Source organism: Pararge aegeria, chromosome 2 (genome assembly GCF_905163445.1).
Source record: "Pararge aegeria chromosome 2, ilParAegt1.1, whole genome shotgun sequence".
Taxonomy (NCBI): Eukaryota; Metazoa; Arthropoda; class Insecta; order Lepidoptera; family Nymphalidae; genus Pararge; species Pararge aegeria.
In genome coordinates, this window is record NC_053181.1 from 9,622,743 (window position 1) to 9,635,967 (window position 13,225).

General features: G+C 33.7%; 2 protein-coding genes across 3 annotated transcripts in view; one reads left to right on the forward strand and one right to left on the reverse strand.

Moving 5' to 3' along the window:
- LOC120633682 (lachesin-like) overlaps positions 1-11,974 on the reverse strand; it is a 337,749-nt gene extending 325,775 nt beyond the window's left edge. The window contains exon 1 of the mRNA XM_039903999.1: positions 11,815-11,974. The gene's annotated coding sequence lies outside the window, so the exon portion shown is untranslated. The remainder of the gene's footprint in view (positions 1-11,814) is intronic.
- The window catches only part of LOC120633669 (lachesin), a 107,852-nt gene that overhangs the window by 15,708 nt on the left and 78,919 nt on the right, over positions 1-13,225 (forward strand). For both annotated transcript variants that reach the window (XM_039903978.1, XM_039903987.1), the window contains exon 2: positions 8,611-8,816. In XM_039903978.1, the coding sequence (XP_039759912.1) occupies positions 8,732-8,816 (85 nt within the window). In that variant the 5' untranslated portion in view covers positions 8,611-8,731. The remainder of the gene's footprint in view (positions 1-8,610; positions 8,817-13,225) is intronic.

Consider the following 13,225-nt stretch of genomic DNA (forward strand, 5'->3'; position numbering starts at 1 on the left):
ATCGAAATCGCGATCAAGATTTTTTAATGAAATTTCAGCGTAGTTTCTTCACAAACTCAAAAGATAGGCAGAGGCATTCTAGTACATTTTAAATCTATTCTATTATTTGCAGTTTATTTAAAATAGACATATAATAGGTATTCTAAATAAAAAGTATAGGTTCAGGTTTTTAATAACTATATCACAGTGAATTGCAAAACTTAGTTATTCAGGTTAAATACTACATATGTGACTAATTTTATCAAGGTCGACTTAACGGCTAAGCCGACCATAGGTAACAAACAAATAAATAATCAACAAAATTACTATTAATTGTAATACTCAAAATATGTTAAGAGTAAACAATTAATAGCTCTTGGAAAAATGTTAAAACGATTTAAATGAATATTTAATGTTGTATTTTTTTTTTAGTTCGATTGAATATAATATAATTGTTTTAATTTGCATTTCTCTGACATATTTATTGTGACTTATTTTGTGATTTTACAATTCTTTTAAACTATAATACGTTTACATGAAAGATGTGATTTGCACACTGATTATTTCGATGAATGTTATGGGTCTATTTATGAAAAAAATTAGTATTCCTTTTGTACTAACATTCTGGCAAAATAATGATTATTTATTTATTTATAGTTAACTAGTCGCTCTCCATAAAAGAATACCACTAAACCCACTATGTTCTGTATTAATTAATGGAAAACCAGGAAAATTTTGTAACATAGTCCGGTCTAAATTTAATGTTCTTAGGTTTTTTTTAAATATAATAACTGCAGAAAAAACACCAAAATAAGAATCTCAGCTTTATAATAAATAATTGATGAGGGGAATCAAGCTGTAACAGCCAAGCGATTAAGAGCTCCACCTCACTTTCAAGCAGACCTAGCTCGATCCCCAGCACACACCTGACAATAATTGCCTGAAATTTTTGAATGTTCTCAAAGTTGTGTGAAGTCCACTAATCCGCACTTGTCTAGCATGGGGTCTACGGCCTAAACCTTTCTCATACCCTTTTTGTTTCTCATTGAGGAAAACCATGCCCTATAGTGGGTCGATAATAGGCAGGTTATTAGATGATAATGATGATGATATTGAATTTAATTATTTTTCTTAAGTATAATGCATCTGAAATGAATCAGAGAGATATCGATTAGGAAATCATAATCTCACCGCGAGTATCCTGGCCACATGCGATGGACTGATTACGCTGGTTTATAATTGCTGCTCTTACAAATGAGTTGAAATTGCCTACGCGGACGCCGAAATGTTTTCGGTTGATCGTTCATTAATTTGTGTGTATTGTGTCAATTTGTACATTTACCTGATTAATGCTGGCTTTGTGACTGATTTCATATTGTAAATTAGAACATTACTTTTGATGTTTGAATATTAAAGCGATTTGGATTATTTATCAATTTGTTGTCGCTCATGTTTATTATCTAGATTTTAAACAATGTATTGAATAGCTGATAATAATATGCTGTGAATATTTTAACTCTTATGTACTTTAATTTTCGTGAACATTTATCTGATAATGCGAGTAGTAATGTGCTAATAAAATATGCATAATAAAGCATGAATTTTGTTAAAACCGTCATAACATGATCACCGTTATCGACCCATTATCAGACTACTGCAAGGCACGTCTCATAGAATGAGCAAAATTTAGGCTAAAGTGCTTACTAGGTGGACTAAGCAGGCATGAAAAATTCTGCTTATAAAAGGATTTTAGACTAACGAAAACAAAAAATTTCAAGTCAATGAAAGTAGGTATTATATACCCGAAGCATTTAAGCAGCAACGTTTATAGATTGAGATTGAGGTTAGAAATTCTTTAACAACTTAGGTATTAATTAACACAAACAACAAGAATAATGTTACGTTATATAAAAAAAAAGGTTTGGGACCGTACAAACAAAGTAAAACTACTAAAAGTTAAGTATTACGAAATTAATTAAGCAAAATATTTCTATGGCTCTGGAAAGTTTGTACATCAGCCGAAGATAAGCGCTGAAAATCTTAATCTTCTTTATACTCCAACAAAAACAAGCTATGCGGAACAACCCTAAAAACTTTATTACTTGGAAACTATTCCTCGCAAATTGAAATAATTCACCCTGTCCGAGCGCATAACTCTAAAGTAACTTATGAACGAGCACAAGGAGGCTTTACACAGTACGATAATTACAGTATAAAGTTGAGTAGGTACACAACGTTAAGATACCGCAATCATACTCGCAGGAACTATTATGAAACGCCATTTTGATGGTGCCTACGAGATTAGAGGTACCTGTTTATGCATAGTAGTAGAGCTTTTTGGGACAGAGCTCGTTCTGGGAAGCATTACCGCCATGCTTATTTCTGCCACCAAGCATCATTTCTGTGTTCCAAGCTGAAGGACGTAGTTGCACGTGTAATTACAGGCACATTAGGCGTAACACCTACGCTTGAGGTTGACGGACACAGGGCGGCATTTTTTGGGACGTGGTCCTTGCATGCCCCACTCTACTTTCCTTGTTGCTCTGTTCAAAGGCGAGGGTTTTCTATTAACCAACAGATGGGCCAACTGCCTGATCCTTCAAATATTACTAAATAAATAGCAATGACAGCGATCAACTGCGAACATAATTGAGTAAGTGATCAACGGACGCCGAAAGGGCGTTCCAAATCTATGTTGTGCGTATTTTAAACGAGGATGCAAAACGCTTTCTACGTTTCGAAGGAATATTACGATGCAGACCCTTTCGTTGTTTCGCTGTTTAATGGTAAAATGAAGGTAGAACTCAATCAAATAGTTTCTCCTCTACCTAAGTGTATCCTGTACAAATATATATATTTATGATACTTAGCGTTAACACAGACACGCGACCGTCTTGAAATATTTTAAATTGTCAAGTATTTTAAATGTTTATATTAGTTTTCACACAATGAATAAATTATTGAATAAATACTTCCTGCAATCTTTATTTACTATATATACATTTATTAGTCAACTCACCCTCTCATTCAATTATGTCTATTCTCATTTAAAACAAAGCTTTGTATCATTTGTGATATTTTAAGCAGACTACACGTAAACACCACCAGCTAACAATAATTACTGTGCGAATAATTAAGTCTCACTGACTTTGCATTTAAGTCCACGTTCAAAATTTTTCATAAACTTGCATGCAAAAGCATGCACTCATATTTTTTCTTTTATAAACGCTTCCAATATTGTAGGCACACCTATAGCAATTTGATTATTTATTGAAGTAGCTTAACATTTGGTCAAGTGATGAAACTAGTGTTAAAGATCACGAATGGCAACAAGAATTAATAATAAATCTTACAAGTGTTGCGATTTGATTAAGGTTTACGTATGGCGCGTAAGCAATTGATTGCCGTCACAATTAAGCGGCTGATGGAGAACTACCATAAGAACTCCTCAATTATTAACTTGGCTTCGACCAAACCAATATTTTGAAAAGGTTTTGAGCTTGGCTATCATAACTTCACTAAAAAAAGGAGACTAAGATGACAGTAAGCAAGAGAAAATTAACATCCTCAACTGACGGTCGAGAAGCCATCAAACTGATTGTGCTGTTTCTGGTGCGCATGATATGATCAGAGAAGGTAACAGGTATTAATTTGAACGACTCTTCTAAACAGTCTATCCATTGTAGAGGCAATAGAAGACACTTAGAGAGCTAGAGTACCAGCTACGATACTCCATAGTTTCTAGCATACTTGTTATTTCTGTATTGCCAACACATGCCACGATTTCACAGAATCATACCATCTTAGAATGCATCAGCATCATTTCCAGCCCACTCCAGCTCACGGATCTCCACTCAGAATGAGGTTTTAGACTATAGTCAAGTCGGGCCAGTTGAGGATTTGTAGCCTTCTTTGAGAATATCATGGAGAACTATTTGGCATTCAGGTAAGATGGTAATGCCAAAAGTCAGTCCTCTCGAAAGCGATGCCTAAGTTTTACACTAGAGGCTATCACCGCTTGGCATATATATTTTTTTTTTATTCACTGAAGTTCAAATAAAAAATTGCGTCTATTTAAACGGACTTCTGCTATTAATTCTAAATTACTTTTATTTGAAGACCTTTGCTTTCAGCTTTATAAATATTTAACACGAACACTTTTTTCTTCAGATCAAAATATTCATTCTGAGTACAGCATAAAAGGAAAATATGCTGGTACTTTCCAATTTTACAAAGATCAGTTGTTACTGTCTTATCTAGTACTTCTTATGTGTGATATAAATAAGATAATAATATACTACAGTTAAGCTGTAAATTGACAATAGAAGTATCTGCATTATGTGAAGGCTGGTGGGAGGCTTAGCTTTAACAAGTAACTAACCTAGCAACAACACGTACCAACAAGTGATTAAGCATTCTAGTACAATGTTGAGTAGTAACCTATTATGTATAAAGGTTTAATATATATGCAGCACCCCTTAACTGATCCGTCCGCAACCATCTTAGAATGCATCATCGCTTTACACCAGTTCAGAGTGAAGACAAGAGCTAGATTTTAGCGAAATAAAAAAACTCGGAGTAATAATATTATTAAATGCTAAAGTACGTTAGTTGGTTTGTTCTTTGATTTTGCAACTGGGCAAGGGATTGACGTGATTTCATATAATACTGAATACAAAATAGCTTAGATTAACTGATTTGAAGATAATGCTCGCAAACGTGGAGTCTCTTTCGACTGTCGAAACACTGTAAGGTCAAAGCAAATTGCACCTAAAGGGTCTCGATTAAGAGTACTAAATTCTGTAATTCTGTTTTTTTTATTTTCATTTTGCCAAGAGCGCATATTGTAAAAGTGTAGAGAAATTTAGACTTTAAAAATAAGTCGACAAATTCTATTAGACCCTGACATTACAGAGTATTGATCGTAAGTTTAAATCTTTAAGGCTACTTTCTACAAGGGAAAAATACAGGTTTCCTATGAGATAGGTCTAGTTGCTCAGTCTAAAGTAGCTGACTGAATATTGGTAAAATTAGGAATAATACACATTCGTTACATTTACTAGCCCAAGTTGATTTTAAATGCGTAAATAAGTTTGTTTGTTGTCCTTCTCGCAGCAACCTTGGCAGTTATAACATAAGTAGGGATCCAGTGTGAGTAAATGAGTACACGTGGAGGAATCCTAGCATTTTTAAATTGCATTACAATTTAAGCATTGACTGCTATACCACAATATTTTACATTTCTACGTACAGCCGTTTGAGCTGTCAGTCCGTAAGAACAAAGCCTTTTATAGTCATAGAATTGTCCGGAAATTTGAAAAGGGAATATTGGCTATAGCTGATTTTACTCAACTGTGAGTGGATCTTTGTTTTGAAACTCCTACAGTACAGAAAGCGCCGTCACCATATTTACTCATATTCGATTTTTGCTTGCAGACGGTGAATTAATAAAAAATATTTTAAACATATCACTATACTATATACCTATATCATACTAACAGTTTATTAATTCATAATAGCTTGCTGTATCCAGTGACTTCTGTCGCGCTTATTTTGGTAATTTAATTCCACAGGAACTTCCCCAAAAGGCTATGAGGTTATAAATTTAATCGATATTTGTTAAGTAATTTAAGTCAGAATAGGCTACTGCAAAATAGTATTTCAATTTGTATTGTGTAAGTTTAGATTTTTATGTCATCCTCATCATTATCATATCAACCCATTACCGGCCCATTAAAGGGCATAGGTCTCCTCCCACAATGAGAAGGGGCTAAGGCCGTAGTCCACCACGCTAGCCTAGAACTCTCAGTCATTAAGGTTTCCTCACGATGTTTCCGTCACAGTGATATTTTTAATTGCTTAAAACGCACGTACCTTAAAAAACAGTACCCACTGGGTACTATCACTGGCTACAAATAATAAAGTAATTTATAAAAAATATAGGCATGGGTACTATCACTGGGTATAAATAATAAAGTAATTTATAAAAAATATAGGCATGGGTACTATCACTGGCTACAAATAATAAAGTAATTTATAAAAAATATAGGCATGGGTACTATCACTGGCTACAAATAATAAAGTAATTTATAAAAAATATAGGCATGGGTACTATCACTGGCTATAAATAATAAAGTAATTTGTAAAAAATATAGGCATGGGTACTATCACTGGCTACAAATAATAAAGTAATTTATAAAAAATATAGGCATGGGTACTATCACTGGCTACAAATAATAAAGTAATTTATTAAAAATATAGGCATGGGTACTATCACTGGCTACAAATAATAAAGTAATTTATAAAAAATATAGGCACTATTTGCAGGGTCACAATCAAAAGTAGTGTTCTCATTTTTTTCTACGATAGTAACATATTAAACCAATATATTTCTAGCTCTCAGCGATCATTTTCTAAAGCGTGCAGATATCGCCTATTCCATATATAATTGTATGCTATTGCTGAAGTAAATAACATTCGCTTTATATGGCTACGAGCTACGAAACAAGTGTTTTCGGTATCAACTTATTCGAAAATATTTTATTAGCTATTTCGTCTCTATTTAAGTTTTTTTTCCACCAGAGATATGCTTGGCAGCAAAGCAGGGAACTCAATGCTATGTTATGAAATTATGTGACCTTTTCCTCTAATGCTAAGTAGTTTCGGGCTCTCTTACCTCCTATCTGTCAGATTTCTCTATCAGACTCGCGGCTTAGCGGCTTATAGTTAACGCTCTTTAAGCTGGGCTAACCTGTAAGAGAATATTGTAGTCATACCCCCTAAACGGTCTCTACGCCATATCACACCGGAAGGAAAAATCGCTTAGTGGCTCGTCTTTGTCGCTAGGGTGGTAACTAGCCACGGCCAAAGCCTCCTACCAGACCAGAGAAAATTCAGTACTAATAAATTCCCAAATTGCCCCTGCCAGTAATAGAACCCGGGACCTCCTACTTAAATTCACAACGCGCACCGTTGCGTCAGGGAGGTCGTCTTACGTAAGCTATATAAAGAAATATCCTTATTGGTGAATATCAAACTCATCTTTAGCCACATAGCTTAGAGCATCTCTGGACAAAGCAAGCTACTTGATATTATAAAGAGGTAAAGTTTGTGAGGTCGTAGGAGGTATGCTTAAAATCTTTTTAACTAATTTTGAAAGTTATTTTTGCGTTGAATTGTCTATTTATCGAAGAAGGCTATATACTAATAGGAGCAAAGCATCAATGAGCAAAGCAAAATGTTGCTAAAACACCAAAAATTATGCCTTTTGAGAGCTCCTGATGTGATCAATGCATAAACGGTTAAAATTTACGAAAAAATTTACTCATACGCGGACTAAGTCGGAATCGCTAGTATATAATAATTATATAAATTATAGTGTAATAAACAAATCATTGTCGGACAGCAAATATTTAAGATATTACATTACGTAGACCGTAAGCGATTCTAAAATATGAAATATTTTTACCTTCTACCCGTATAATATCACATTCACTCATATTCGATAACGTTTATCAGCTGCCCGCACTGGGTGTATGAATAAGGCAACAAATACATTATCATGCCGCATCGTGCTTACAATTTACGTTATTTTAAAAATAACATATTAACTTATTTTGCTTTGAAATTCCACAAAGATCTTATTCTAAAAAAAATTTAAAGCTTTAATATAACACATTGTAATGTTTAAGCAATGTCGTACCTTAGATTTTGTTTTTTGCATAATTAAAAGCTGTAAATTAGTATGATATGGGTCAGGCAGAAATATTTTTATTCAAAAGCTACACCAACGGACCGCTAGCGAATCTTTGATATCAAATTCCTTTAGTACAAACCGCACGTACCCCTATACCATATTCACTCATATTTCAGATAACGTCCAACTGTTGGCCGCAGTCGGTGTTTGAATAAAAGCACAAATACATTACCATGCTGTTGTGCTAACACTTCGCATTATTCATAGTATAATATTTACTTGTAGCACGATATTACAAAACTATTTAGAACAAGCTAATTTTAGAATGTAATGAAAATTTTAATTACTTTTGAAATAATGTCGTTTCATAAATATTTTTTTTAACGTTATACTTACTCCGTATATAAATTTAACCCTTAATGTGGACAAGAATCAAAGAATTCTTTCACGACGATTTGCACCGTAAAAAATTAATTAAGAAGAAACCCACAAGTTACGAGTATATTAGTAAAACTATAGACATACAGTAAACAGATAAATTTAAATGTCAATGCAGTTGGGGTGCCTGGTTATGCAAAGAGTGAATACCTTAGAATGTTACCTTAAAAATTTACCGTAGTCGTAAAGTAACGATTGGCCTGTAAACGAATGTAAAATAGAGAATTTTATTATAAATGCGATGTAGTATTTTTTGTTTATTTCTTCAAGTTAACCGATGTAATTTTACCGTAGATACAGAGCCAGATAATTAGTATTTATCCCAAATGTGCTCTATGAATTAAAATAAAATAATTAAAGTATAAAATCAATGTTCAAAAAGTTTTCGTTTTCGTTTGCAAAAAACGTAAAATATCGTTTATATTTCTTCTCATTACAATCTTCAGTGCCTCGAATTCTACGATGGTAGAGAATTTTATTATTATTTCTTTTTGCAGGACTCACGAGTGAAAAATGTTTGCAACTGAGGATACGCCTTCGCACAGTAGAATGGAAAAGTCGAGAAGAAAGCTGAAGAGTGACAGACGGCAGCGCAGGACAGTGACGCGCTGATTCAAGATGGCTACGCATGGTACGCAGGCGGGAGGTGGTGGGCCTCTTGCGCGTCTTCTGGTACTTGCTGTTTTACAAGTCAATTTTATAGGTAACTTATTTCTGAGTTATTATTTATTTACTTATGACTTTAGATTCACCCGCGCTTCCATTTACACTGTATTAGGTTTCAATAGAGCAAAGTTAAAGCAGCGTTTAAATCTGAATCGGTTATTTCGAAAAGTTTCAATTACTTTTGCATGATACGCGCACAAAATTATATTAACTAATTGAAACTTAAATATTACCTACTGATTAATATATTTTTGTTATTTTTAATATATTTGAACACGTAGTTGTTGCCATAAATATATTTCGTTTATCTCCGAAACGGCTCTAGAATGAAAATTTATATTTAGTCAACGTTGTACTTTTCAGTTTATTAAAGAAAGTTTCCTCTTAGCAAAATAACAATCTGACTAATAAATATAACATAGTATTTAGTATGGCCATAATATAATATTAGTGAGTAAAATAAAAATAATTAACACACATCGAAACCGCCAAAAACACAGAATTTGAACATCTTATTCCAGATAGAATCATCAATGTCTTATGCCTATTTTCACTAACGATAAACAAAGCAATGCCTAAATAAGTAACGCCTAATCTTAGAAGATTCCTACGCATACTTTAACAGTTCACCAATAGTTGACACTTGAGTTGTTGAAACGTTTTTTTCTATAGACATCGCCTAAATCATTAGGCATTCAATTAAGGCGGTGCTTAGGTTTAGTGTAATTGGCCATTATTCCTTCAAAAGTAGCATTATTTCTTAAAAAACTACTAGATGTTTATCTATCTACTCTTTAATACAGTTTTTCCAACTGCAGCTATTTTCGGTAGTACCTACCGGTAGAATAAGCATTCTATAGACTTGCTGACTGCACTGTTATTTTGGTTTATATTTAGAATAATATAAACGAAATACCAGTTTATATTTTTTCAAGGCAACTTTTTACCCAAATTGGTACATTATGTTTTAATTTCTACTTGAGAAATCTGAAACTCTAAGCGGCCTAAAATGCGAGCTATAGTTAGACTATGTCTATTAAATGTAATAGTTTTTATTTTATGCCATTACAGCATTAAATCGATTTCAATTTACCCAATTCATAATAATGATAATTGCACTTGCCTAAAAAATAGTGTTAAACATATTTTAGGGTCCATCATAGAAATAATATACAAAATTCCACAGGTCGTACTTGTGCCAAGAGTGCCAGCGGAGTCGTTATAATAAGCCTCCGCTTTTCGTCCGTCGGCTCGTCTATATCTTTGCGAGCTGTAACTAATCCTGCTAATATTATAAATGAGAAAGTCTCTATGGATTGATGGCTGGATGTATGGATGTTTGGTAAAGTCCGCGACAGCATCAGTATATCTATCTCTTATGTGGAAGCCATTATAGCCAATATAGAGAGCACTAAATACATTAAAATTGGAAAGTACAATGCACATTTTAGAGTATTCAATCAATTGTAATTAACACAAATATATTAACCGATTCTGATATAATAAGGATGTATAGTTTAAAAATTATCGACGGTCATCTTTCGCTAATATGTGATGTGTGTAAATGGCGACACGCAAGGTTGCAGGGCAGGGTATGCCGTACGACAATACAAAATACTTTTTAATCACAAGAAATCCGAAACCCAACGCAGACAAAGCCGCGGGCATCCACTAGTGAACCATAATGGGATAATGTGTGAAAGTTTTCACAGAATTTATTAATCTTTTTGTAATATAAAACAACGAATAGTAAAACTGAAAATGGGTCATTAGAAAATCAAATATGCGTGTTTTTGTTTTTTTTTTTTGCTCGATGTTAATAATGTCAACAATGTGTAGTTTTTCACTTTGCACCTTGGCATGGAACCCTTCTTGTGTAAGTCCAACAGGTGTTATTAATTTAAAACGTTTTCCTGATGTAACATGCTATCATTATAAATTTGCTGGCTTAAATCTTTTTAGTATTCAACGAGTGAGCAATTCGCTATATTCGTATAAATTCATTCACTGTAGCCATCTGTCTGTCCATCTGCCAAGATAGATGGACGAGTGCCAACTTCTAGACAAATTCGAATATTTTATAAGTTTCTAGCTAATCTCTTTTCGGTTTTAACCACCCCAAAGGTGGAATTAAAAGTTCGTGTTGCTGTAACTCTGAAAAAAGTTCTTGCTTACGCCCACGTTTTAAGTTTTTTAATATAAGTGCAGTTTAATTCATGGTTGAGTTGAGTTAGGTAACGATTAAAAAAATTTAGAACTAGTTGCTTCTTCTAGTATAAAATTTCTAATGTACTTTATGCTAGATACATAAACAAAAGTAAGACATACCCTTATAAGACTTTTTTCAGAAATTGAGTAGAAAATACGTTATTAAAATCCCAATAATATACTTCATAGCTTCACTTTAAACGTATGGCTAACGTATAATACGCTTACAACTATAAAGTTTTCAGTGAATTATAAATATAAAACACTAGCACTTCCACACCGTTTCATCCGCGTTAACTTATCGTGGTAACGTCATATTGCCCGTCCCAAAATTTTATTATCTTCTTAACTATTATGCGTCCAAATAACATTATTTTGTTTTGTAATGATTAATAATTTATCCCTTGTAATGACAAATGAAAAACACATTATAATTTTAAAATAATTTACGGTGGTTCGGTAGACGTTTTTTAGATCGACTAAAAACCAATTATTTTTGGTACATAGTATGTACGTATGATAAACCATTTTGACAGCGCACGTGGATTAAGCAGCGAAATAGTGCGTTTTACATTTTTTCAGGCTGAAATATACAGTTATATCAATCATATATGCTACTTATGTATCAAAAAAAATCCAATATAGAAAGAATTATTTACTGGACGAATTATTATAATCGTTTAAGTGTGTGCGATTTTCGCAGCACATTCATGTTAGAACTGGTAAATGATAAAAAAATAGAAGTGGACTGTATTTTTGTGTATAGATGAGAAGTATTGTAAGTTTGCACCATCGCTCCAATCTGTGAAAAATTTAACTGCACAAACCTTGTATCAACTTCACCCCGAATGGAATGAACAGCTGAGGTCACGCACGGAGCTCTTTGGGCTTAGCAGACTTGACACAGCACTTACCACTGTATTCGATTCTTGCAAGGTTCTGTCTTTCACAACACTGAAGTATGGAAAAGCATGGCTATCCAATAAAAGGTTGCATTACAACGCGAAAACGTTTCACATAGAATTATCCCCGGCCAGCAATAACCTTTTGCCTCGTAAACGGTCCCGGAACAAGTCTTTGTTCTCTCACGCACATTCAGATTCGAAGTTGCATTCATTGCATTTCGTTTTCAAACTACCCACCAATTTGTAGGAAAAGATCGAACAAAGTGTTTATCAGTTACAAATAAACAACTAAAGTTTCCTCTTCAAATTTATATGGAAGTATGGATAAAAAGTATACCTTTTTATCCATACTATAGATAGACATTTTAAATTCTTCCATTTCGGCAGACTAGTAAGTTATTTCCTGTGTTCGTCGTCGACGTAAATTTTAATTATATCACATACTATAAGTACTTCACACGTCTTACGTTTACTTATTTCAGTTATATTACATACTAACCTTGTTCACAATCTTTTAATAGAAATCCAGCTTGGGGAGTTGCAGGACAGGAATGCTTCTGAAACAAATAATATAATGGAATATATATATTTTTTTTAAATTTAAACGGTGTACTTAAACTTAATTTTAAGTGGGACATTTTGTTTACAAAGCTTCAAACTGACTCGGTCTAAATGCTGCAGCGAGATTGCCAAATAATACTGTACCGTACATTTACGACATTTGTGTGGTACGTCCTGAGTTTTGCAGTTTTCATCTAACAAAGTGCAAGCTTTCACAGCGTTTGCGTGAATTTCTACTTTATGACAATACACGGCGCGTTTGCACGGTTATAAAAACATTTTCACAAAAGATTATAGCATCAGCGGTTGCCGTCATGTAGTTTTAACTTCACAAACCTACATGTGTCATGTGTGATTAAAAAGTTTTTTTATAGAAATTTACTTTTACTATATATTTCTGCGGAAGCGGTGATAGCTAAGTGGTTCGGACATTTGCTTAACATTCAGTGAGCCGAGTTCGAATCTCAGCACGCACCTCGAACTCTTCTTAGTTATGTGCGTTTTAAGTAATCAAAATATCACTTGCTTGAATGGTGAAAGAAAAACATCTTGAGAAAACTTGCAGGCCGGAGAGTTCTCCATTATGTTCTCAAAGACGTACACGTCTTCCAAAGTTCACCAATCTGCACTGGGCCAGCGTGGTGGAATACGACTTAAACCCTTCTCATTTTTGGAGGAGACCCGTGCCCTGTAGTGGGCCGGTAAAGGGTTGATGTGATGACGATATTTCTTGTTAAAATAGTTGAGTCTCAATATCCAAAATAAACTTAGT